This window comes from Barbus barbus, assembly GCF_936440315.1.
Source record: "Barbus barbus genome assembly, chromosome: 50".
NCBI lineage: Eukaryota > Metazoa > Chordata > Actinopteri > Cypriniformes > Cyprinidae > Barbus > Barbus barbus.
The window spans coordinates 9,810,175-9,838,039 of NC_136728.1; the positions used below are offsets into that span (position 1 = coordinate 9,810,175).

The 27,865-nt window shown below is 37.4% G+C and overlaps 1 protein-coding gene across 1 annotated transcript in view; it reads right to left on the reverse strand.

Moving 5' to 3' along the window:
• Positions 1-27,865, reverse strand: part of LOC306868136 (receptor-type tyrosine-protein phosphatase zeta-like) — a 53,246-nt gene that overhangs the window by 20,598 nt on the left and 4,783 nt on the right. Inside the window, exons 2-8 of the mRNA XM_079414178.1 lie at positions 11,383-11,454; positions 6,083-6,262; positions 5,853-6,004; positions 5,392-5,487; positions 4,566-4,632; positions 3,981-4,138; positions 1,609-1,759 (exon numbers count right to left, since the gene is read on the reverse strand). Of these exons, the coding sequence (XP_079270304.1) occupies positions 1,609-1,759; positions 3,981-4,138; positions 4,566-4,632; positions 5,392-5,487; positions 5,853-6,004; positions 6,083-6,262; positions 11,383-11,454 (876 nt within the window). The remainder of the gene's footprint in view (positions 1-1,608; positions 1,760-3,980; positions 4,139-4,565; positions 4,633-5,391; positions 5,488-5,852; positions 6,005-6,082; positions 6,263-11,382; positions 11,455-27,865) is intronic.

Consider the following 27,865-nt stretch of genomic DNA (forward strand, 5'->3'; position numbering starts at 1 on the left):
TGAACAGCTAATTATTAAAATTGCAAGTGACACAGACCACTTTCAATTAACACAATGAGCGTAATAAATTAGGAGAAAAGTAAAGAAAAAATCTGTTCACACTAACATCAGTTTTGGTCTATTAGGTGTGAACAGTCTGAACTGAATTCAGCCTGTGCAAGTGAGGGGGCAAACAGAAAGAGACAGTTTCCTAGCAACTCAAAACTGTTTTGATACATGACCCAGAGAGAGAGGGAGAGAGGCAGAGAGATTGATGTGACCAAATAGTGGTGAGTAAACCTTGTTAATACTGTGAGCACAGTGAAGGAGAGGTTAAGTAAATCTGGTTTGTCTGGCTGCATTCGGCTTTCCGTTCCCTTTTTGTGTTATTCTGAGATTGCAACAGTCACTTAGTATATGAAGGATGCCTATCAGAATTATATATATATATATATATATATATCTCAATAATCCAAACTGATGAGCGTAAATATTGGCCCTTAAATCTTTTTAAGCACATTGCCACCCTCACATTTAATTTTTCCCAAGGTTTAAATGATGTCTTAAGTAATCAGTCTTTACAGAGTAATAATGGAGCATTAAGGTTATAAATGACATTCCCCAGGCGCTGATTTAAGCTTAGACACAAGTTGGAGCGTATCTGTGTTTGAAAGGACACAAGTCTGACATTTTCCATTGCCGATGGCCTCTGTAAAAACAACTCCCACGTGCCAAACGTGCCAGTTCACCCTGTGGCGGAGGAATCTGAAATGGGGGCATCGATGTTCCACCAACAATCTACTAAGCGGAAAGTCTGAGAGCAAACCAGTTTGGATCTGTAAGTGGTTCTTTAAAATGAACAGGTTGGACTGAGCAATCAATTTGTGAAACATGAACACTACACAACTCATTTTCTGTAATCACATTATAGTCCCGTGCACCTATATTTTTTGAAGAGGCATGTATTATTGTCAAATATTACAAAATAATTATACAAGTAGTTTTTTTACTATCTATCTATATATATATATATATATATATATATATATATATATATATATATATATATATATATAGCCAATATGCATTTGGTTTAATTTCCATTTTTACAGTGCTCATTTTTAATTGGCATCTTAAATAATAATGATTAAATTATTATATTAATCTAGAAATTAAATTCTAAAGAATACCCATTTGCCTCCAAAACCTTGTGGGTGACAGTTTTATATATTTATCATTAAATTCAATAATTAAATATGTACAGCCTTTTGTTGGGTTTTTAAAATCTCACATCAGTGTATTAGTAATGCTTCATATAAAACAGCCGTGAAATGAGTGTGAATCATCCATAAAGGGTCATGAAAGCATTGCGTATGGCTAAAAATGGGCTAAATGTCTGTCTATATTTATAAATAGAAATTAGGAAAATGTCTGGAGGGCTTCGTCATATAAAAATAGAAACCTTATTTAATTGAGAAGCAGTTGTTTGGGATTAGAATCATGTTGGAGGCTAATTGGATCCATGACCCTCAAACTGCCTGAATGCTATAAGACCTTAAGAGTGAACGATTCCAGAGACATACTCTCCTAGTTTGTTTATGCGTGTAAGTGTGTTTGTGAAGTACGCACTAGGAGTGTGGACCTCCTCGACGCCAGTGTAGGATGAGAAGACTTGTCCCATGAATTGCTCCTGCTGCTCTCTGTAGTTATTCTGCAGGTAGTCCATAAGCATGACATATCCAGCCTGCTGCATGGTCATCACCTCACAGAACATCTCCAGCTGTGGACACATATGGTGACACAGATTAGACAACAAATCTGTGATCTGAAGTGGTCTAAAAGCAGCTAGAATTGTCATATAAAATAAATACTCCTCCTACAACCTCCATTAGTCTGACTGTTAAGTTAGCAATATCATACAAGCTCTAAATGTCCACCGTGTTGATATTCAGAGCAAGAGTCTCTTGCAACTGATATTGCTTCTATACAACGGTTTATCAAAAAAGAAGAGACTCACTCATGAAGAGAGTTGGTTGTTCCTGAATAAATCCAATTTGCATACTATCCACCCTAAATTCAATGACTCTCTCATAAGTACAGACTTGTCTGTTCCTGAATGAATTTGTGAATTGGTTGAGTGAATGATTCACTTACTTCCTCATGAAAACAAACTTGTTCATTCCTGAATGAATCAGTGTTATTGAACAAATTGGTTAATACGATCCACTCTAAATAGCATTCAAGATATTTAGATTTTTTTGAACAAATTGGTTTAGTCAATGATTCAATGACTCACTCATGAAGACAGACTTGTTAATTCCTGAATGAATCAATGTTTTTGAACAAATTGATCTGAGTGAATGATTCAGTGACTCACTCATAAATACAGTTACTTTGCGCCAGCTACTGGCATATCAATGTAACCTGCATAACGATTCACTTGAAAATACCTACTACTAATACACAGACTAACAGTAATGTAAGTTATAATTAAAATGTATTATATAAATTGGTATATATAAATAAATTGCCAAAGAAGATTTAGCTTACAGGTAATGATAAATTGCTACGATCCTGTTTACAACCTCATTATGAAGCATAAACGTACCTTCCTAAAACATAACTATTATATCTATTATTATATGAATATATATCACAAAAATTACACACAGCACAAACACAGTGTAGCCCAGCGGCGAGACGTGCACTATTGTTTTCAGACATCAAAGCTGCTCTTTAATGTGTGTGAGTCAATGTCATTCCCATTGTGACGTTGACAGGTGTGGGTTTGTTACCTTGCGGTAAAACTCCTGTTTTCACTGTGTGTTTCAACTGTAGCTTGTATCGACTTGCAAGTCACTCGAGGGCAACAGACCCAGACTGAATGACACACAACACAAAGGCCGTGACGTGTAACTCTACGCTCACTCCCTCTAATTCCATTTAAAGACAGCTTGCTTTTGAATGTGTGCCATCCAACATTACAATAATCAAAAATGTTGTTGTCTTCCTCTTTTGGAGGGAGTTGGCTTCCTTTTTGTGTGAACTTTTGAATTTAGTGCCAAAAGCACAGCTAATGTTATAATTATTGGACAGGACCTAACACATTTCTAAGAAATCAAATGTCAGATCCAATTTAAAAACATATGCAGGAAACTAAACGGACCTATCGTCAAACTAAGATAACACTCTAAATTCAAATTGATATTTGTACTATCATGTTTGGGCTTGTGTGCCAGTTCTAGCTAATTGTTTTTAGTTCCTGAGAGTTTGTGTCACATAGAGTTAGTGCTGCACAACACACGCCAAATGAAAAATAGACGCCTAGTCACAATATCAATCCAAGTGAAGACAGCCTCAGGGTTTTTTAAGATAGGAAAACAACAGAATTCCCTTTTTGGCAGTGAAATTCCCATGTTAGGTTTTGAATAATTCATTGAACTTGTACCAGACAAAACAAGGTAATTTTCATTATTCATGGATGAAATGTGTTTGTTGATATTAAGCAATTGTTGTTAGCAGTGTTTTTGTTCCATTTTGACCTCATCTTTTAATCTGTCAGCACATGGAGCTCAATAACAGAGACTGTCTCCTCTGTTTGTCATCTGCTACGTCAAAGCCTTAATTAGGAGTTCACCCAAAAATATTGTTCTCAAACCTGTCTGACTTTCTTTCTTCAGTGAAACACCAAATGGAAATTTGCTGGCCACTCTTTTCCAAGCAGCTATAATACAATTGAAAATAAAAATATACTGGTATCATAAAAGTTGTCAATTCAAAGAAAGTTTGGACATATGTCAAGATGCCTTCAGAAGATCTGGAATATGGTGTATGGACCACTTTAATAATGCTTCTGTGTGCTTTTTGAAGCTTGAAAGTCTTAGATGATGACAGATTGTTCATTTTTGGGTGAACGGTCCCTTTAAATCTGTATATAACACAGGCAATTCCAGAAATATATGCTAGCAGGTGACTGCTCTAAAACTGTCCATTATACTGACCTGAACATCTGAGATGGTCACTGTGTTTTTGAAGACGATCCACTCCACGGTCTCAGAGCAGGGTGGGGTGGTCAGAGAGCCGTTATAGATGAAGTACTTCTCTGTGGAGTTGGGCAGGAGACCCTGCAGGGTGAACGGAGAGACGGGGCCGCTCTTTCCTGACCAGAGAAAACAGGTATAGTTCAAATGAAAATTCAAATTGTGTTATTATTTACACACCTTCATGGCATTCCAAAGCCATATGACTTTCTATTTTCCATAGAGAAAGGAATTTTAGTCTGTTCCTCAGATTTCAGACGACTTGGAATATACAAAATAAACCGTATTGACCACTTTTATGGTGCGTTTTCTCATTCATTATCATTTTACTGAAATGCGCAACCAAGACAGTCAGAATTTCTGTTTGAGGGTGAGTAAATGATGACAGTTTTCTTTTTTAGGTGAACTGTCACTTTAAGGGCCTGTGGACATCTCATGGAATAACTCATGGGGTCTCATGGAAAATAGGATTTTCCTGTAATATTTGGCAAAAATGTTAAGATATGACACTTGTAAATGTACTGTACATAGAAAGTCTGCAAATACCATAACGGCTGACACTGTTTACTGCGTCAATGATGGCTATGTAGTTTTCATTATCCTCAGTGTTTATCTGTGGAGAGAACCATTAAAAAAATCAAGAAAATATTTAGCATTTACATGATACATGATACATTACATGGCCAAAAGGTTGTGGACACGAGCACTGCACATGTGCTTGTTGCATTTCAGCGTTTTTTGCTCTTTAGACTAAACAGATTTGAGTTTTCATTAAAAAAAAAAAATCACATTTTGCTGCCTCTTATCTTAACCACATATATCTGCTTTCAAAATAAGACATGTTCATACAAGCTACACTCTCAAAACATGCGGCATCAAACTGACAAAACAACACAATATACACAAGCACACAACTTCATGAAGTATACCAGAATACCCTCAGGGAAAAACCTACATATTACGAAGATTTAGCAACACATTATGATTAAGTCCTGACAGTCTTTACCATCAAAACATCCGTGTGAAGGTGAGGATTTCTGAAAATGCTCTGTACCTCAGGCTAAATGCAAGGTGGGGGTGTGGTGAGGTTTCGAAGAGTGCCTAAGCCTGTCTAAGATTATTAATTTTATGGAGTGAGAATGTTCAATACATAAAGAAGCAAGTATGTTGTGGAGAATCAGCAACAATACGCAAATGCTAAAAATCTCTTCCTTAAGAATTTTGTTTTGTTTTCCAGAACAAATATCTAAGATGATTAAAATGAGGAATTAAGTTTATGTTTTCTTAGCTAACTAGCCAGGTTTTGTTTACAGGGTATGAATAATAAAAGAAATAACTGAAATATACATATATATAAAACTGCCATATTTACCTCAAACAGCACGGCCAATGCTGTGATCTTTCCTCCTGCACTGAGGGCCTCATCGAAGCCACTGAAAACATCTGCTTCGTAACAGTATATCTGCATCTGCACCAGAAACAAAGAGACTAATCAACATTTGTATACATTCACTCTTCCAGTGAAAGTAAGAGAAAAAGTGCATTCAGAAAATTGGAAAATAACCCCCCACTGGGTGATCAAGAAAATTACCAGCTGACTGTACATTATCCTGCTTATTATGCAGTAACTTAATAAATAATCAAAATAAAAATAATAAATAAATAAAATGAAATAAATATATTAAATTAAATAAAGAAATATAATACTTAAAATGAAATAAATAATTATATAAATAAATAGACATATAATATAAATAAATAAAATAGAAATAAATAAATACAAATAGACAAATAAATTAATTTGAATTGATGTTATTTTATTATGTGAAATACCTCTAAGGGGAATTTTTCATTGTTGAGGCCGTGCTCCGACCCGTCAGAGGAGGCGTTGCACAGGCCCCAGTGGAAAGTGATACGTCCCACCTTAAACTTGGACCTGAGACCCCCTCCACTCACAAAAAAATCTCCTCCCACATCAATGGCCACTGGAGACAAATAACACATTACAGAAATGAATGGTCAATGTCTATTCACATCTTTATTAAAAATGCAGTTGTTCTCACCTGTTTTCCCATCATTCTTTACTGTAGTGGAGTCTGATGTCTTTTCCTCCCATCCCTCTAATCTCAGCTTCTGGAACTGAATTTTGACCTGTGCCAGGCTCTCCTCAATGTTTATTGGCGATTGTTTGGCATTGTTGCATGACGGGTATTTCTTTGCCCAGTTATTTTGGTTTAGAGTTCCTGTGAGAAATGGAGTTTAATTGGATGAATAAACCTCTTCATTCATAAATGTCAGAGGATGATCCTCTGTGCTTCAGTACAAACACAGACACACAGGTGCATCATTAGATATGTAGTGGTTTGCTGGTGGGTTAATCCGAGTCCTCTCTCTGGAGGTCCCTACAGCACAAAAATAAAGCCCATGAACCAGGTCACCAGCAGTTCTAGGTCACCTCCATTAGCATATCAATAGCTGCATTACACCCCCAGCTGAGCCATAAACACTGGTGTACAGTAGAATACAGTACAGTTGAATCAAATACAGCAGAACATAGACAATACATGAACCAAGAAATAAAAGCTGCTGTTAGGCCCAAAACAAAGTTTCAAAAACCCTGTTATGTAAAATGTTTTTTAAAATCACCGTAATGCAGTCTTATTGGTTGTTTTAAGCATTTAAAACCATCTTATTATTATTAGGTAACACTTCATTTTAAGGACCAATTCTCACTATTAACTAGCAAGCATATTATTAGCATATTGGCTGTTTATTAGTACTTATAAAGCACATATTGATGCCTTCTTCTGCATGACCTTATTTTAAGTATTATACCTATTACTCATTTTATTTTTATAGACCATTATAAATAGACTGGTTACAATGGATTCACAATTAAATTTTGGTTGGTTGGTTGGTTGGTTGGTAGGTAGGTAGGTAGATAGATAACTGGACAAGCTGCAGCAAGTGTAAATCAGAGGACAAAAACTAATGAAATGTCTTCAGTCCTCCTTCATTACACCGAAAAGCACTGTCCCTTCTCTCCATCCTTTGTGAAGCACTTTAGAGAGAACAGATGACAAACTCTCAAGGCTGTCGTGTTTCATTTGAATATGTCTGTATTTGTGTCCTTGTGTTTTTCTGTTCTCTCTCAGTCTAAGCAACATCAGAGTATGTTTGAGAGGGTTTTGTGTGATCTGAAGGAATGAAAGGATATGGAAGAAAAAGAACTGCAGCTGATTTAAAACCAAATTGTTTAGCAAGCAAGTTGGCAGAGTTGGCGCAAGCAGCTACTTTTTTAAGTATTTTGTATTTGTTCTGCTAAATAGTGATTTGATATTAAACCATCTAATGGATATTAGGATATTTAACCATATTTTAAAATCAAAATATTATTATCAAAAGATATCACAATAATAAACTGTTTTTACCCTTATTATCATAGACAAGAGGGATGGAGGAATGGGAGAAGTGTGTCAAACGCATGTATGCAGTTACTCACAATGATACATGGTACAAATGGTACAAACCAGTACTCATTTCTATTACACCTTCCAGCTATCAAGAGAAATCCAATTAAATCCAATTAATTGCTTGCTGAAAGAGTTGTAAGAAAGAGTTGTAATTTTAAGCTATGATTATATATTTTTTTCTGACTGAAATGGAGAAGTGACTTAATAGTTCATTAGTATCAGAAGCAGTAGTAGGTCTGTGTGATGTTGGTGTTTAAAGCTAATGGATAAGGTGTCATTCAATGCCAAGAGATTTAAAGCAGACAGACCAGTCCAGCTTCATATGCTGAGCACTTTCTCTCTCTCTTTCTTTATTTTCTCTTACTCATTTTCTATCTCTATCTGTCTCTCTTTTACAGACAGAGCAATGGCCAAGTAACAAATATGTTCGGTAAAGAATAGCTCATATTGAACTCAACCAAATACATACTAAAACCACTTAATAAATGTGGGTCATTCTCAGGAAATCGTGCCACTTGTAATATCAATTAGTTTGCATGTCACCATTACATCAGAATAAAATGGAAAACTGTTATATTAATTCAAATATCACGCACTATATATGACAGGTTTTTTTTGCCTTGAAAAAAGCTTGAAAAACATGTTTTTTTAGGTTCAGTAACAACATGTCTAACTTAAGTTGAGTTTACATAGTTTGCCTAAGTTCATGCTAAATGAAATATCTGAGTACAGCAATAACATGTTTCCATCATGTAGAACCACTGTCCATGCAAGTTCAGCCAAACTGTTATGATAACATATTAGCAAGTAAAATATAACTTTTATTTACACATATGTTAGTTGTTGGCAGTTTAAGGATGGTCCCCAGTTGCTTTTATTTCTAATTAAAGCAACTTAGACTCTTCTTAGCATGTCCTCAACCCAACCACACAATCCACACTTCACCGGTAACTTGCCCCCCAAAAAAACATAACATAGGTAGTTAACATAACATATAGTTCTTTTACTGGAAAAAAAATTATTCTTTGAATTTGAATTGAAATTGAATTTACTAAAATTTTTCAAGGTAAGTGGTTGCAATCAATTTAAATTAGGTACATTTAAATAAACTAATTTAGTTGTCTAATTTTCAACATTTGTTTTTATTTAAATGTAGCTAAAATAAATTGTTTGCAACCACTTAACTTAAAAAATTTAGTATAATTTTTTCAGTGTAGACATTAACAAGTCTTCCCTTGTTTCTCATTTTGAACATTCTCATTTTTAATGCTTAATGCATAAACATGCATAAAATAACACTTTATAAAAAAAAAATTCTCCCTATATCCAGCCCTCTGCAAAGCATGATGGGAAGTGTGAAACTTATTTTGAGCTACGTGATTGAAACATTTTATTTCAAAATGAAAACAAGTTAAGCCAAAAGTTTCTGTTTCAAGTCCGTTTAACATGATGCAATCATGTTTGAACGAGAAACCTGAAACAATGGTGTTTAATCAAAATGAATTGTTTAAATAAAGTGAACAGGGATTGATTATTCGTGTTTCTGTATCATTTAGACAACATGAGCAATAAGAAAAACGGGTCAATGAGGAGGAGGGGCCGCAGTATTCTGGGTAATGCTGATGAACAATGTCCCATCTGCATGGCCAACCACCAGCATGCAGTCCGGACGCTGTAATGCCCCATTTGTTGTGCCAACCTCCAATGACACCCAGATCTGGTTTGTAGCGACGGGTCAAAAGCAGGAGGTTTGAGGAGACGGATAACCTCGTCACTTATTATCCAAACTCAATAGATCATCTTTCCTAGACTAAACACATTTGCTCTGAAACTCTGAGCTCCAGGCTGAAGATTCAGATCATCTTCTGAATCATTTTCCAAAGGAACGATCTGTAAATCGTAGAGATCAGAAGCTAAATATCAAAAGTGAACAACAATAAGGAGAATATCAAATCTGGCCTACTTTCAATAACAAAGCGAGACAGGGGAATTCTCCATTGTGCTAGAAACGGGAAAGAGCTGGAGATGAAAGGACGAGAGATACAAAATGTGTCACTGATGTTGTTTGATTTGATACTTCATCTCTTCCCAAACTTCAAGGGGCCATATAATAAAAAAAACACAACTTTTCCTGCTCCCCATCTTAAAAAAACATGCTCTACGAATGTTTTGCTAACATTCCCATTATGTTATTAAACATTATTTCTGAATGCTCTGTGAACGTTACATTATATTTTTTTTTATTCTTGGTTATATGAATGTTATAGAAAATGTTAAAGTTCAGCCAAAAATTTAAATTCTGTCATTAATTACTCATCCTCATGTTGTTCCAAACTCATAAGACTCATAGTGTTCATCTTCGGAAAACAACTTAAAATATGTTTTGATGAAATCCGAGAGCTTTCTGACTCTCCATATACAGCAATGCAACTGATACGTTCAATGCCCAGAAAGTTAGTAAGGAGATTGTTAAACTAGTCCATGTGACATGAAAAGAAGAAAATGCTGAATAAAGTTGTTATTTTAGTTTTCTTTGCACACAAAAAGTATTCTCGTAGCTTCATAACATTACGGTTGAACCGCTGATGTCACAAGGACTAGTTTAACAATGTCCTTACCACCTTTCTGGGACTTGAACGTTTTCAGTTGCGTTCCTGTCTATGCAGGGTCAGAAAGATCTCAGGCTGCGTTTACATTTGTCATTAACATGCGATCACCGTGATCCGATCAAGCAGATCGGATCGTCAGTCAATCAGAACACGGCGTGTTTACACTTGGTAACATCAGCTGACTTCTCTATCTGGATAACCGATCGGATCTGTTATTCCCGTGCAATATTTAAATAAGTCTGCAGAGGATGGCCCTGCAGTTGACCTGAAGTGGTGGGTTTTCTTTTGAAAACTATTTTCAGTTGTGGGACATTTAACAAAGGAAAATAACTGTATGAGTCTCCCAAGAGCATCTCTCTTCTGACAGTTCGCGAGAGAAGGGGCGGGCTTTTGTGTGATTTTTGTGAATGCAGACACGATGGCTGGATTGCGTTTACATTACTCTGAGATCTGATCACAATGCGTCCTCGACTACCTCTGGACCAGGACATGCTGATCGTATAGCATTCCGATCAGAAGCGCATTTACACTTGTCTTTTCAATGTGTATGTGGACAACATCCGGATACAGGATACATCCGGATACATCTGCATGCTAATGCCAAGTATAAACGCAGCCTCAGATTTCATCAAAAAAAATTACAATTTTATGACTTTGCACACATTATTGGAATGTTATTTTTAATGTTCCCTGAACCATCTGAAACTAGTAAGTAGTAACATTTTAAAAAGTCAGTCCAACTAAATATTTAAGAAAAAACGTTCCATGAGTTTTTGTGCTAATGTTGTGGGAATGTTATTAAAAACAACATTCTATTACTGTTCAAAGGCAATCACAATGGGTCATTTGCATAAAGTCTTAAAGGTGTGGCATCAAGGATTAAACACAACATTAAGTCAGTTTCAGCAGAAATGAACAACAAAACGGAGCCACAACTTGGAGTCACAGTGCATGAAAGCCCAAACACACCCTGTAAACTTTGACATGCATTGGCTGGGCGAGATCACACAGGACCTGTAATTTAGGCCATATTAACCCTGAAAGCCCAGTTAGATACGGATGAGTTTAATCTGTGGCGTTAAGCCCTGCATGCTTAGACAAAGATGATCCCTAAACCTGCACTGCGCTGGCATGGGGGAAGATGCCACCAGCACTTCAGTTCAGAGCGCATCTTTCTAGCAGGCCTTTTATACAGACTAAAGTCTAATGATCGCTAGTTGCTATGATCACTATGCAGAGATAATAAACAAGATGTAAGTACAGTTAGAATTCAACACTCACCCGCGTACGACCAGTCTATGTTCTCTGAGAGTTTCTTCTGTGATCTGAATCCATATGCTTCTGATACATCCACTGAAAAAGAAAAAAATATCAGTTTAATCGGTCAAAACGACTAAATATGTTTGCTAAATAAAAATATTTAACTGAATAAAAATCATCAAAAGGCCTATTTTGCATTTTTCTAATACATTTTTTTTTCATTACAAATATATTATCAGTAGAACAATTGGAAGTTAAAAAATTATCCAAAAATGTTCATAATACACATTGTTTATATATATATATATATATATATATATATATATATATATATATATATATATATATATATATATACATATATATATATATATATATATATATATATACATGAATGATTTTTTCATATATATATATATATATATATATATATATATGAATGATTTTTTCATATATATATATGAATGATTTTTTCATATATATATATATATATATATATATATATATATATATATATATATATATATATATATATATATATATATATATATATATATATATATATCAAGTCATGTCAAGTCAAGTCAAGACTCTTATATATATATATATATAAGAGAATTATATATTAGAATTTCTTAGTATTTGTTATGCCCCTTTTGCTTTTCCGTCTAATAATTAAATAAGCATATTAAAATAATTATAATAATTTACATAATTATTGTAAATTATGCATATATTAAAATAAATTTATACTTATTTGTTTTTATAAAATAGTTAGGTAATTATATTATTTGTTTAGCGACCTAGTGCTGAATCTTAAATATTTCTTATTCATCTTACATCATAAAATTCATTTTTCTCCACATAATTCTTTGTGTTATCATTATTATTAATATATTTGATTTTGAGTCTCAGGGGTCTCCACTGTATATTCATTGTAACATATATACTTGTTGATTTTAAGCCAAGGTAAACTGACAGATGGTCTTATAAGGCGAAACTCCTCTTAAACGTACCTGATGTATTTTTGGATTTAAAATATAGGCCTGGCATTTTTATTCAAAATTTGGCTAGCAAATATTGGTTAAAAGTTCAAATCAGCTATAAAACAGGACGGCTGCTTCAAAAAGACAGATCAATCTTTAAAATTCCTCTTGCAGCAGCTAAATCATGTTATGACCTGCTGTGACCTGCTGTCAAAACTTTCGCACTACCACAGAGAGCAAAGTCCCTGAATGACGTGTTTGGATTTATTCCAGTATTAATGGTTTGAAACTCTGCAGTTAGGTTGTAATCTGCCACAGAATCCTGTTTGAGAAGGGACAGTGCCAAATCAAATGGCATAATTGTTTGATAAAAGCAATTATGCATCAGATTGTTAGAACAATATGGAAATCATAGAGAATGTGAGTTCAGGAGAAGTTGAGCAGAAAGGCAACCTCTATTATTCTCTTTGTTCAGTCTTTTGCCTGGTGGTTTCATTCACTTGACTTAAAAAAGGTCTCTTTTATTGTCAGAAGGTCATCACCCAGGACTTTAAGGTCATGCGGTAAAAGTTCATCCACAAAGTTCTTCCTCATAATCACTCCACTCTTTCAAAATGTTGGTCTCCTGCTGATCAGGAAGCTTTGACCATTTTTGCCTTTTTAATTTTTTTTAAATAAAGTCCTCCAATCACATACTATATAGGAGACAATACATTAAATCAATCCTTGTCGAAATACTACTGGATTAATTTAGTTCCACAATTTACTTTTTTTTTTATTGAATCCTATTTGACTATCAAAAGAACTTATTCGCCATTTAATGTAATGGAGTTTCCTTCTACCTCAGTTTGTTTCTGAGAACATATTTTTTTTTTTTTTTTGCATTTCAAAGAAAAATGCAATTTCACTATTTACTCTTTTTATTCCAAATCCATATGACCTTCTTTTTATGTAAAACACACAAAAAAGTTATTGTTTTTTCTTTTGTGGGTTTTTATGGGTTTAGAACAACATGAATTTTACTTTTTGGATTAATTATGTATTCCCTTAATACTCCAAAACTGACTTCTAGTAAACAAACAGAGAAACAGGTGCAGTGGGAGAGGCATATAAACTCTAAAAGCCTTCTGCCAATGCTCTAATTAGCACATAATTAGCCTGCATGCCTAATGCATGGGGTCAGACCTCTGATCCATAACTGTCCATAACTCAATCTGTGCCATTTCAGGCTCATCACTGCAGACTGACAAACAAAAATAGAACAAATCGGACAGACAGGACATCCTAAGCAGTCGACTATAACAGAGACGGAGACATTGCCTTTTTGATGATAGATTTGGTTTACTTTAGAATATACTGTATATCCAGTTGACCAGACTTCTGAGTGATTTAAGCTAAATAAGCAATATTTATGATACCAGGGTCATTCTTAAAGTGTGGTAACAAACATGTCCTTTCAGTTTTAGACCATATATAACTCCATATTAAAATATGTAAAAGCCACCATTCTACATATTAAGTAATATTACATTTTGTAGATTATATTATTATATTTTTAGTGATTTGAATTTGTTAAGTGCCTAATAAAAACTTTGTTTCCTTGATCTGATATGCCACTTCTACTATATTTACAGGTATATTTATTTGTCATAATTTATTGATTTTAGACTAATCAGTGCTTTGCATTTTGAAATTATATTAAAACCGTCTTAGAGAATTATTTTTATTGGAATTTTATTGGATTTTAAATAATTTTTCATTTAAAATGATAGTAAAATCAAATAAAAATGCAAATATAATAAAAAATATTTTATAAATCAAATAAAAAATTAAACTAGACTAAAATCAAATCAAATTAAATTTAAGAAAATAAAACAATCAAAAGTCTTAGTAATAATGTCAGGTGGGAACATTATTAATAAAGGTAGTAATAATATCACAGCGTCAATAAATACTTGCCGATCAGTTTTTATGGGAGGAAAAAATCTGAAAATCAACTTTTTTAGAGAATAACTTTATTGTTGAATTTAAACATAATGTCAACAACAGTTATAAAGATTTAATTCTTTCCCCATTCATGTAAATAGGAGCTGAATTGCCAAGTACCCACTCAGAAAACAGCTGTCCTGGGGAGTGACCAAGATGACTACCAAGAGTTGCCTTTAAGACAGTGACATTGTGTCACTGCCCGCTGTTTAGTTCTAGGACTGATAAGAAAGTCTATTAAGCTGTCAACAAGTTAAACTAAGTTAAACCACACAATCCCTCCATTCCTTTTAAGCCAACATCGTTTTCGGTTCCAGCAGTCTATTGCCAAACCCGACCATGTTAATGCTTTTAAAAGATGAAAGAATCCTCCCTAAAGAGGGCCCTGTCCCTTCGGAGAAAGGCCACAATACAAGCAACAATGGCTTTGACATGAAACACCTTTACACCTTTAGTTAGGATACCCTACACTGAACAGGCTTGCCGAGAGAAACTGCCCGCCTATTCACTAGTAACAGAAGTACAGTCTTGGCTCATCTTTCTTTTAGCTTTTGTCTGTCTGTCTACACATTGGTTTTGGTCCTTTCAAGGCAGTCTGTGCACCTGTTAGGCCATACAAACGTCTACACACTTTTACAGTGTATCAGAGCGCCACGTCTAGTCATACATGCTAATTATAGCTCACCCAGGGTTTAGTTTTTCTGGAAGCTAATTTAATTTAGCACGCTCTGGGCATATTGACAACAATGGTGAGTATTTTGTTTCTTTAGAATCAGAATCAGAATGAGCATTATTGGCCAGGTATGTTTACACATACAAGGAATTTGTTGTAGTGACAGAAGCTCCACAGTGCAACAGAAAGACAGCAACAGAACAGGACACAGATATTAAAAGAATAATATACAAATATCCAAATAGGCAATGTACAAGCAGCAAAAAACACAATATATAATATAGACAACTATGTATGTACAGGTCAAGTATGTGCAAATTAGAAATGAGAAATAAAAATACAATAAGTGAGTGTGGTGAATGGATAATGTATTATAGTTGTGTGTTCCACCTTTATTGTTGAGTGTTCATGAGATGGATTGCCTGAGGGAAGAATCTGTTCCTGTGTCTGGTCGTTCTGGTTCTCAGAGCTCTGTAACGTCGACCAGACGGTAACAGTTCAAAGAGGGAGTGTGCTGCATGTGAGGGGCCCAGAGTGATTTTACTAGCCCTTTTGCTCACTCTGGATAAGTACAGCTCTTGGAGAGTGGGGAGGGTTGTACCAATGATTCGCTCAACAGTCCGGACTACTCTCCGTAGTCTTCTGAGGTCAGATTTGGTAGCTGAGCTGAACCAGACAGTTATTGAAGTGCAGAGGATGGATTCAATGATGGCGGAGTAGAATTGTTTCAGCAGCTCCTGTGGCAGGTTGAACTTCCTCAGCTGGCGAAGAAAGTACAACCTCTGCTGGGCCTTTCTGACAAGGGAGTCTATGTGAATATCCCACTTCAGATCCTGGGAGATGGTGGTGCCCAGGAATCTGAATGACTCCACTGCAGTCACAGTGTTGTTCGTGATAGTGAGTGGGGAAGAGCAGGGGGATTTCTCCTGAAGTCCACAATCATCTCCACAGTTTTGAGTGTGTTAAGCTCCAGGTTGCTAAGACTGCACCAGACAGCCAGCTCCTTAGCCTCCTGTCTGTAAGCAGATTCGTCACCGTCCTGGATGAGGCCGATCAGTGTGGTGTCGTCTGCAAACTTTAGGAGCTTGACAGAGGGGTCTTTAGCGGTGCAGTCGTTGGTGTAGAGGGAGAAGAGCAGTGGGGAGAGTACGCAGCCCTGAGGAGCTCCAGTGCTGATGGTACAAGTGCTGGATGTGAATTTACCAAGCTTTACTAACTGCTGTCTGTCTGTCAGGAAGCTGGTGATCCACTGACAGATGGAGGTGGGGATGGAGAGCTGGGTTAGTGTATTCTGAAGGGTTTCCGTGATGATGGTGTTAAAAGCGAAGCTGAAGTCCACAAACAGGATCCTCACATAAGTCCCTGGTCTGTCCAGATGCTGCAGGGTGAAGTACAGTCCCATGTTGACTGCATCATCCACAGACCTGTTTGCTCTATAGACAAACTGCAGGTGGTCCAGTAAGGGTCCGGTGATGTCCTTCAGATAAGCCAAAACCAGTCTTTCAAATGATTTCATGGCTAAAGATGTTAGGGCCACAGGTCTGTAGTCATTAAGTCCAGTAATTTGGAGTTTCTTTGGGACGGGGATGATGGTGGAGCGTTTGAAGCATGAGGGGACTTCGCACAGCTCCAGTAATCTGTTGAAGATCTGTGTGAAGATGGGGGTCAGCTGAACAGCACAGGTTTTTAGGCAGGCTGGTGACACACCGTCTGGACCTGGTGCTTTCCTTCTTTTGTTCTTTCTGAAGACCTGGCACATTTCATCTTCACTGATTTGAATTGTAGGTGTGGGGGAGAGGAGGGTTGCTGGAGGTGTTAATGGTTGTGTGGGGAGGTGTTCAGGGCGGGTGTGGGGTGATTTTTCAAAACGACAATAAAACTCGTTCAAGTCGTCTGCCAGGTGTTGATTCTCCAGAGTGCTGGGGGATGGTGTCTTGTAACTAGTGATATCCTTCATTCCTTTCCACACTGAAGCAGGATCACTGGAAGATAATTTTTTCCTTAGCTTGTCAGAATAATTCCTCTTTGCCACTCTGATCTCCTTTTCCAGTGTGTATTTGGCCTGTTTATACAAGACTTTATCCCCCTTTCTGTAAGCATATTCTTTGGCCTGACGGAGCGGTCTGAGTTTTGCAGTGAACCATGGTTTGTCATTGTTGTAGATTAGATGAGTTCTGTTAGGAATGCACATACCCTCACAGAAACTAATATAAGATGCTACAGTCTCTGTGAACTCGTCCAGATCGATGGCAGCGGCTTCAAAAACAGTCCAATCAGTGAGATAGAAACAGGCTTGTAAGTCCCGCTCTGTTTCATTAGTCCATCTTTTAACATATCTTAATACAGGCTTTGCAGATTTAAGTTTCTGCCTGTAGGACGGAATAAGATGAACCAAACAGTGATCAGAGAGTCCTAAAGCTGCTCGTGGAACCGAGTGATATGCATCCTTTATTGTTGTGTAACAGTGATCCAATATATTACTGTCTCTGGTGGGACATGTGATGTGCTGTCTGTATTTTGGCAGTTCGCGGGAGAGATTTGCTTTATTAAAGTCCCCGAGAATGATTAAAACAGAGTCCGGGTGTTGTTGCTTACTCTCTGTGATCATATCAGCAAGTTTCTGTAAAGCTGTGCTCACGTGCGCTTGCGGTGGAATGTAGACATTCACGAGAATGAACAAGTAGGACTCCCGCGGCGAGTAGAACGGCTTACAGTTAATGAAGAGCGTTTCTAGATCTGAACAGCACATCTTCTTTAACACAGTTACATCTGTACACCACCTCTCATTGATTTAAAAGCACGTCCCGCAGTCGCGTGATTTCCCTGTTGATTCCGCGTCGCGATCTGCTCTGATCAGCTGGTAATTAGGCAGATGTAGTACGCTGTCCGGTATGTCGCCATTTAGCCAGGTTTCCATGAAACACAGAGCAGCAGAGTTAGAAAAATCCTTATTTGTCCGGGAGAGCAGAAGGAGTTCGTCCGTTTTGTTCGGTAGAGAGTGGACATTCGCCAGATGGATGCTAGGCAACGCCGTTCGAAAACCGCGCTGACGAAGCTTCACAAGCGCGCCGGCTCTCTTCCCCCGCCTACGCCTCCTGTAGTGTTTGACCAGAGCTACGGCTCCACCAACTACAATGTCCAGCAAAACGTCCGAAAAATCTAAATCCGGTAAAAGACTCTGTGGTGTGTTCTGCCGAATCTTCAGCAGGTCATCCCTGGTAAAACTGATCGTATTTGAAAAACAAAGAAAAACAGTACAAACACTGGAGAGTAACGCACAATAGCTGCCACCAGTGGTGCCATCTTGTCAGCATGTTTACATTACCCTAACAAAAACAACTATGGTAACCACAATTTTTGCCAAAATACAATTGAGTTACTGATTGTGTAACTATGAAATAGAAGTACACTTTAGCATAATTTTATAAAGAACACTTACAGAAATTATATACTCAAGTGTGAACTAATGTAAAATATTTTCAAGCATGTAATTACATGTTATTTGTAATTAATGTATTATTAAAAACTGTACCGTCAATTAGCAAGCTTGTTAACATAGTGCTAACTAGTTTAGAATAGGACTAAATTTGGAATAGCATAGCTACTAACACACAGCTTGTACTACTTCTGCCAGTTACTTAACCAGTTAGTTCTATGCTAAGCTAGTAGGCTAAGCTGTTAGCTAGCCAACTGAACATCCTGTTAACCATTTGACAGAATGATGGCAAAAACTTTTGCATGCTAGTTTGTGGTTCCAAATTCAGTCAAGCTCTTAGTTTCAAACGGAGAGCAAAGAAAAACTTTTGACTGATATGTTTGTAGGTTCAAAGGAACGATGCAGACAACCATTTACTGCGGAGCATTATTTACTGAACATGCTGCTCACTTTCACTCACTGTTACATTGCCCCCTAGCACCAACTAGCGCTCCACATACGAATAGAGTACCGTAATACATGGTATAGATTTACATACCCAATACATTACATTTCCTCCCCCATAGACTTTAACCCCTTAACAGTGCAAACATTGTGCAATAATGTGAGTACAGTTGCGTCTCACGTAACAACTTTGAACACACACGAGTTAGAACTTCACATGATACAACTAAAATTGCCTTTTTAGCACCACTAATCAGTCCATGGCTACAGATCTAATCTGTTAGGTGCTTTCCTCTGGCGAAGTGGATACCTCCTTTCAGGACTTGGAACTGTCCCTGTATCCACTGGAACATGAGGCTGAGTAACACTGGCATTGCCATCTTCACACACATTAGGAGCAAAATCATCAGCCATGATACTGTCCATAGCTGCTGTTCTGTCCTGTATATTAGATGGCAGCAAATGGACCACATGTACCTTCACACTGCGTTCTCCAATTTGAACTTGATATGTGAGAGGTCCAAGTTTGAACAAAACCACTCCTGGACCCACAATTTGAGTGTCGACTGTTCCGCACAATCACTTTCTGGCCAACCTCAAATGATCTGAGTTTTCTAGAAGGTGTGTCATGAGCTCTTTTTTGCTGCTCTTGGTGTTTGACAACCACAGCAGATGTATCCGGCTTTAGCAGTGTGAGACGAATTCGAGGCTGTTTTTTCAGTTCAGCAGGTGTACGTTCTGTTACTGTATGGGGAGTGTTGCGGTAGGCTAACAATAAGGCGCATATGAGGTGCTACTGACTGCTCTCTTAACCTTTCCCATGCCTTTTTGAAGATTTGTACCACCCGCTCGGCTTGACCATTTGTGGCTGGATGATACGGAGGAGACAGAACATGACGCACACCGTTTTTCCGTAGGAACTCCTCAAACTCCCTGGAAGTGAATGGTGGGCCATTGTCAGACACCAACTCTTTTGGGAATCCATAAGAAGCCCAGAGATGGTGCAAGATGTTTATGGTCTTCTCTGCATTGGTCAAGTGAGTGGGGAAGATTTCCACCCATTTTGAGTGGACATCCACAATCAGTAGAAAGTGCTGTTTGTCAATCTCGGCATAATCTATGTAAATGCGCTCCCAGGGTGTTGTCGCCCAGGACCAAGGATGGAGGGGAGCGCTAGGAGGATGATTTCGCCCCAGTTCGCATGGCGTGCACTTAATTACTAGGTTCTGATGTCTTGGTCGAGCCCCGGCCACCAGAGATATCCTCTTGCCAATGCTTTCATTCTTACTATACCGAGGTGACCCTCATGCAGCTCTGACAACAGCCTTTCCCTATACTTCGGAGGAATGATCACTCTCGAACCCCACAGGATACAGCCCTGGTCTGTTGGGAGCTGGTCTTTTCTGACATTTTTTTTTTTCCTCTCCCCCCCCCTGTAGAGGTTGAGTCACATGGTAATCTGGACAACACATCCGCGTTAGCATTATCAGAAGAACGTCTGTACTCGATGTCATAATCATAGGCCAACAAAGTCAATGTCCAACGTTACATGCGGAGAGCATCAAGTGTAGGAATGGCAGACTTGGGACCTAGGATAGCAAGCAAAGGTTTATGATCAGTTAGGAGATGGAATTTGCATCCATACAGATACTTGGGAAACTTTTTCACTCCAAAGACTATGCTGAGGGTCTCTTTTTCAATCTGTGCATAGTTTTTCTCACTTGCTGTGAGAGTCCTCGATGCAAACGCAATGGGGTGTTCCTCCCCTGTAGGTAGCACATGTGTGATAACTGCTCCTACGCCATAGGCAGAAGCGTTGCAGGCAAGTCTAAGTGTTTTTTTCGGATCATAGTGGGCTAATCACTTACTTAACAACAGTTGCTGTTTACAGGTGTCAAAAGCTTGGGCCACTTTACATTGGTCTGCAACAGTCTGTGAAGTGAGTGCAACAACGTGGAAAGATTTGGCACAGACTTTCCGTAGTAGTTCAGAAGACCCAGAAAAGATCGTAGTTCTGAGATATTAGTAGGAGCAGGAGCCTTCACAATTGCTTCCACCTTGCTCTCTGTTGGATGCAGCCCTTTCTCATCGATCTTGAATCCCAAGTATTCCACAGATTTACAGAGGAATTCACATTTTAAGCCCAAGCCCATTCTGATTGCAGAACGCTTCAGATTTTACCAATACAACCAAAGTCCCGGAGAATCTATATCTGACTACATTCTGGCTTTGAAGGGATAAATTTGTCTGTGGACTTGCAGGTGACGTTTATCACAGAATGTTACTGTCAGAAAAGGATCTTACTTTTAAGAAAGCCTGTGATAATGGCTCAACTAGACTTTTCAAGAGACCATATTCCACAGGTCCTAAAACACTAAGGAACACATCTGCTTTTTTTCCACTGTCAATTTCATTTGCTGCAATCCAATGTGCAAATCTCTCCAAATAGGTGTCAAAATCCTCTTTAGTACTGTCAAACTCAGGCACCCGTCCTATTGTGGCCATTTTCCTTTTCCTTGGTTTCTTTGTAATTTATTGCCTCTTTTTCTTTTTACTGAAATGTCAGAGAATGTCACTGAAATGTTACCTCCATATCTGCTGTCGTTCTCATTCTGGCCTGACAGTGTCACCGAGCTCAGCATGTGAGTGTGCCTGCCTCCTTACACATTTGTTTGACTCGCGATTAGTCCTCTTTCTTCTTTTACCTGCAAATTTCTTTCAAGTTTCTCTTGATTTTTTCAAACGTTGAAGATTCCAAAACCTCCTCGTCGCCACTGTTATGTTTGTAGGTTCAAAGGAATGACGCAGACAACCATTTACTGCAGAGGATTATTTACTGAACATGCTGCTCGCTTTCACTCGCTGTTACAACTAGCGCTCCACATACGAACAGAGTACCGTAATACATGGTATAGATTTACATACCCAATACATTACATTGACAAAAGTAATTTCTGTGCTATTAGTGCCAAAATACATTTTAAAATACCTTATGTTTGGGTGAATTGCCCCTTTAAGTAAACCTTACGAAAATTAACCAATGTTACTTTTACTCTAGTAAAAGTAACATTGGTTTTTTGGCATACAGTAATTACATTTGTATAACCACAGTTTTACTACAAATACCATGGTTAAACTATGGTTAGTGAAGCGAAACCATAATTTGTGGTTACCGTGGTTTAACTATAGTAACCATTGTTTTTTTGGTTTTATTTGTAGTAAAACCATGGGTAATTTTCATAAGGGAAAGAAAAGGTTATAGACATTAGCATTACAAGGAATCAATAGTGTAATTTAAACAGGAAAACGTAAAATTAGCTAGTTAATACGAGCAAGATCAGCTGCAACATTATCAAGTGATTGTATTTGACCCTGTAGCTGCCAGGAGCTGTACTGAAACTTGAGCCACATTGAAAACCACACAGGTAAGAATAACAAAGGAAAATAAATTATGAAAAAGCTCTGAAGTCAGCAGAGAGGTGGCCATTCACTCGCTCCTCCCCACTGAACTGCGCCCATGTCCGTTCTCATGGCCTGCCCCATTCACCGTATCAATACAAACACAACAATGAGATGAGTGGCTCGGCCGTGAGAGCCACGGCGGGACTGCAGGTCCATGCATTGTAACGCCTTGCTGCCTGCCTGATTGCTATTGTCTGACAGGACCCATATTCCCTTTCACCTAATCAACAGCTCTCATGTGAGACAAGAGCTTTACGCATGGGCTTGATTTCCTGGTGTAACAGAGAGTGAATGAAATATAACAAGGACCTGTTGCATACTTGACAACAAGGCGAGGTTTGGTTACGTCGGTAATGACGTTTAATAGCTTACAAGCTTATATGAAGCTGTAAACATACAATATGGTGGTTCATACAACCAACTTACCTTTCATTTTTCTTTTTCATGATCTATCCACACTATAAGGATAACTATATAGCATAGTTTCGTCTTTTTTTAAATATTGTCATGGTGGAGCAATAGTTTAATAAACACAACTGTTCACTCACTTCAGTCATCATCATAGTTATAGCTATTTCATCATATTTTTAACAAAAAAAAATTGGTTTAGTAAAGACATTTGAAGGTAACTCTCAGACCCACTTTAAGGAGCAGTTCACGCATTAATTAAAATTCTGTTATTGTTTACTCATCCTAATGTTGTTTCAAATATGTACGACTTTCTTTTTTTCTGTGGAACATAAAAACAATGTTTTGAAAAATATCGCAGTGCTCAGTGCCTACAATAATTGTCAAAGGGCTCTCATGTTGTTCAGACCCCAAGGTTCTTCCATATAGAAAGAATAATAATAGGTTTGTAATAACATGCAGGTGAGTAAATTATGGAAAAAATAAAAAAAAACAGGCAAAGCATCTTGGCTCAAGATTTTTAGGTTCCATAAGAACCAGCAAAAGGATATGAAAGGACTGACATGAGGACTTTAAAGAGGAACAGAAACCAAGACAATACAGAAAGGTAACAAGAGGGTAATGTAAGGAAGGTGACCCTTTGTTCCTTACCACTCTAATGCATTAGGAACTAGAGAAGACAACCACTCCTTGAAGACATGTGCCAGAAGAAGACACTTCAAACCTCAGCTGTCATTAGTGAAATTAAAGGTGTACAACCACATAACAGTCATCTCGAAAGATGAGACAGAAGAGAGCAGCACTCAAGATTAACCCTGGTCAACATAAGGTCAACAAGAAATCAAAGACCAAGAGGTGATTCTGTTAAAATCCTGCTGACAGGATCACGGAAAAAAAAGGCAGTGACTACTTGCACTTAGTACAAAACATACATATATACAGTATAAAATTGCTATAGTTATCAGTATCAGCCAAGCTTATTGAAAATACTTCAATAATGTTGTTCATTAATTAACAAAACCAACAAAGAACGATGCACCCATATACCACTATCTTTTTTATTAAATATCCAATAATATCAAAACTACTGTTTCTAAGCTTTTAATCTGTGGCAATAAGCTTTGAAGTCATCTACAGTATATATATATGTAAGCAACAGCACATAGCTAAGATTAGCACGTAAAGTTGGCCATTTATTTGTATGTTCAGTTAGCCTTTGTTTAACAAGCTAACATGAAAAGCTCATACAAATTTTAATCAACATATGCCATGCTAAGCTGTTAGCATGCTAAACAAGCTATCATGATAACGCTACATTATAATCAGGCATTGATGAAGAGGGATAGAATTATGCTAAAGGCTCGCTATTAAACTCTCCTTGATAAATTTAGCTTCAATTTCCTGTGAGATAACAGAAAATGTGTCAAGACAATGTCAGTTTTTGTCTATTTAGGAATAGCATGCAACCATTTAGATTTCTAGCCATGTAATAATTACTCCTAATATAAAATATTCTATAGAAGAGTATTTTACTGAACAGGCTGAATGGAAATCGATAGCAATACGCAGCCAGCAAGCAAACACAGTGAGCAAACAGTTTGTTGCCAGAGTGAACAGATTAAGCTTATAGGTGTGTGTGAATGTGTGTAGGATAAACAGAATCTCTGTTGGAGTGTGAGATGTGATGCCGGTGAAGTGTGTGTGGGTAGAGGATTTGCTTTTAATTGCACTGTAATCTTGCTCTGGTGCATTCCAGCATCAACCCTGCTGTGTACCCGATAAGACTGATGGCGACCGGGTTCATCAAGGACAGGACATGTTCTGAGAAGCTGTCAAGAAAATGCCAGTAAAAAAACATCTAAGCAAGAACAACATCCTGAGAAATGATCAACACAGATGCACATCTTGTATACAGAACCATTCTCTCAATGAAGAAAGAGCACTGTACATCTGAGACGAATCATTGCAGCCAGATTTCCACATGCTCAGAGGCTTCATGAGGAACATAAGGAGTCTCTTATTTGGCATGAGCCAGCCTAGACAAAAATACATTTAATCTAGGGCCCACCAGCACTCACTAAGAGCCAAAACCACAAACAGGGAAATTATTAATTCTCATAAATAGACATCAATAAGAGCATAAAGGTTTGGACTTTTAGAAAAGTTTTAGCTTTTAGTCACACTTCTCAATTTCCATAAATATTTCTTAAATATTTTTTTTACCTGGAATATTATTTTTCATCCAATCAGAACAGCCCTGAAATCCATTTTTGGGTCACAACACCTGTCAAGAAGCAGTGCTATAGAATATTTCATAATATGAACCAAAGAGCATCAAATACTCTTTGAAGCCTGTATGAGAATATCTTGTGTAGCAAGTGATAAAGCAGTTTAATATGATGAATCTTAGCTAATTGGCTGGAGCAATGGGAGTTCCAAGAAGTGTGAGAGGCTCTCCGATGTGTCTCCTCCTCTCATTCAAAGCCAGAGATTACCCACTCAGCCTAGTACATATTCAAAAAGCATTACTACAGGTTGAATGAAAAAGGGGGAGGAATTTGTAATTGTTCTTTCACCTGCATCGGGCCACAGCGGTTTTCCCCGGGACATATGGTGCAGGCGGGGTGAACTGGATAAACGAGAATCAGCCCTAATTAAGAGACTGAAGATCTCCTATTATTTCTTTGATGGCCTGGAGGACCCATGCGAGTAGCTATTTGGAGTGGTATCCTAATTGAAAAGGGCATGGATTCTCAGATGGGGGAAGACTCTGAGAGTATCCAGAGGACTGTCAACCGCTGCAGTGTCCTTGAGTGACACTGAAACATTTTCATTTAAAATCTCAACTCTAATAGGCGTCTATGGAGTCTATCTGACTAATAGGAAACTTTTTTTCCCCAAAAAACATTTTAGTTGGATGTTAGTCTAACATTTTTTAAATGTTACTACTTGTTTCAGAATTTTCTGAGAACATTAATGTTCCTATAATATTTGCAAAATGATAAAATAGAATGTTCCTTTAACATTTGCATAATTAAGAAACAACATAAGGTCAAATGATGATCATGTTTCACATAAGGTCAAATGATGATAATTTATCTACAATTGCAGGCCTCAGAGGACATCATAAGAGGAAAGTAACTTAGCACTGTCAAATACGCTTGTAAATCTTATAAGAGCCTTGATTGTGAGATAAGCTTTTGCCCTGGTCTTTGTCCCATTTGAGCCCAATCTGGGGGAGATCAGCAAACCACCCACAGCTCATCCACCAGCTGTCTCCTCCTTACCCCGATGTGGATCTGTGTCATCTGCATGTAGAAGAGGAGACCTTCAGTGTTTATGTGATCGGAACAGTCTGTTTATATGACCAAAACTAGCCTGCTAGTATAAAAGTCAACATGTCCATTCAGGCCTCAACAGTGTATAGATTGTCTTGTGATCAGTTCAGATTGCAATTAACCTTTGAAAGCCGACCCTTTCATCAGAGTCGACAGACTTGTGGGCAGCGCTCCGACATCCAGCATAGTTGTGTTTTGGCAACCCAAGTTCAAATCTTGATGAAGTAAATGTCTTTTTAACCGGACTTACTGTATTTTACCAAAGTCCCTTTACAACAAGTCAGTTCACTCAACAGCCAAATTCATAACTCCCCAAGCACCATTTTCACATACAATACAGCTATCTTTAAAGGGGAAAGAATGAAATCTCTGTAACGGTTTGCTGATATTACATTTTAATGACTTTTCAAATCAGGAATAAAATATGACAAAAACTGTATAATTTTTATAAAAATTTGTTGTTCGATGACAGACAGACAGACAGACAGACAGATAGATAGATAGATAAGGCACACCTCCTAAACTTGTCAGAAGAGACTGTGTAAGGTATAGAGTAACTCATGCCCCTAAGGAGAGTATACAATACAACCTTTTGTATTCCTATACATACTATCAATTATTAATCTTCGACCTGCTGCCATTCTATACAAACAGAATTGAAACTACTTAAAGAACACAAGTGATTTAAGAAGAAAACACAAGCAGCTTTGATTGTCCTCTCTTTGGGTGCTCACGGTGACCTCAGACTTAATACTCACAGTATCAGAGACCAAGCGACTATATCATAGTGTCTAAACTTTACTTTGATTTGTATTCAGCATCCACTCCAAGGTCTATTGAATGAGAGCAGAGATCTAGACCACACACCTCTAGCCTGGAAAAGAACAGGAAGGGATCTCAAAGCATCTTAAACTAGCACTCAACAGACCTGCTCTTGTTTTCTCCAATTGCAGACGGGAGCAGCTCTTTCAGTAGCATGACAGCAAACCCTAGTCTGCTGTCATTAATTAAGTGGCAAGTCAGGGATGCTGACCCAACCGGCAGAGAGCCATTGGGGCCCCAGCAGAGCCTGTCAATCTATACGCACTGAGATGAAGATGCTGAGATTCCCAAGGGACACAGAGTGAGAGAGACAGACTTTCAATGGATTTAAAGATAAAGGAAAATCTGAAGAGATGAAATGGCATATGATAGACTGGAAATTAAATTAGAGTTTTTAAGTGGTTTTTGTCTTGTCTTATTATGTTATTATGTATTTTGCATTTTCTCACAAAACTTTTACATCGCCCCAGAAAAACTTTGAATTGGCTTGCAAAACTTATGCACTATCCTGAAAACGTTTTCCATTTGCTTGCAAGAAATTTGTGATGGAAATATGAGGTGAGAGGAAAAAACTATACTGCAACATTTTTGCAAACAAACACTAAAAGTTTTGCAAGCAAATGCAAGGTTTCTCAGAGAAATGCAATACTTTTGCAAAGGTCCAAAAATAAAAAAAATGTATGCAGATTTTAAATAAATCTAACTACATATGGACAGGGTTTGGATCTGTTTCTAAAAACTACTTTTTTGTTTTTGGTTTTGTTTTTTTGCTATTTTAGACTATCTAAATGTATCTGAATGTAATGGATCGGATTCGCCAAAAAATATGTTTTTTTGGCTATAGAATGAATTACTTTAACTATATGGACAAAAACAGTTGAAACATCCTTCAAAACATCATCTTTTGCATTCCACATAAGAAAGCAAGCCATACATGTTTGGAAAAACA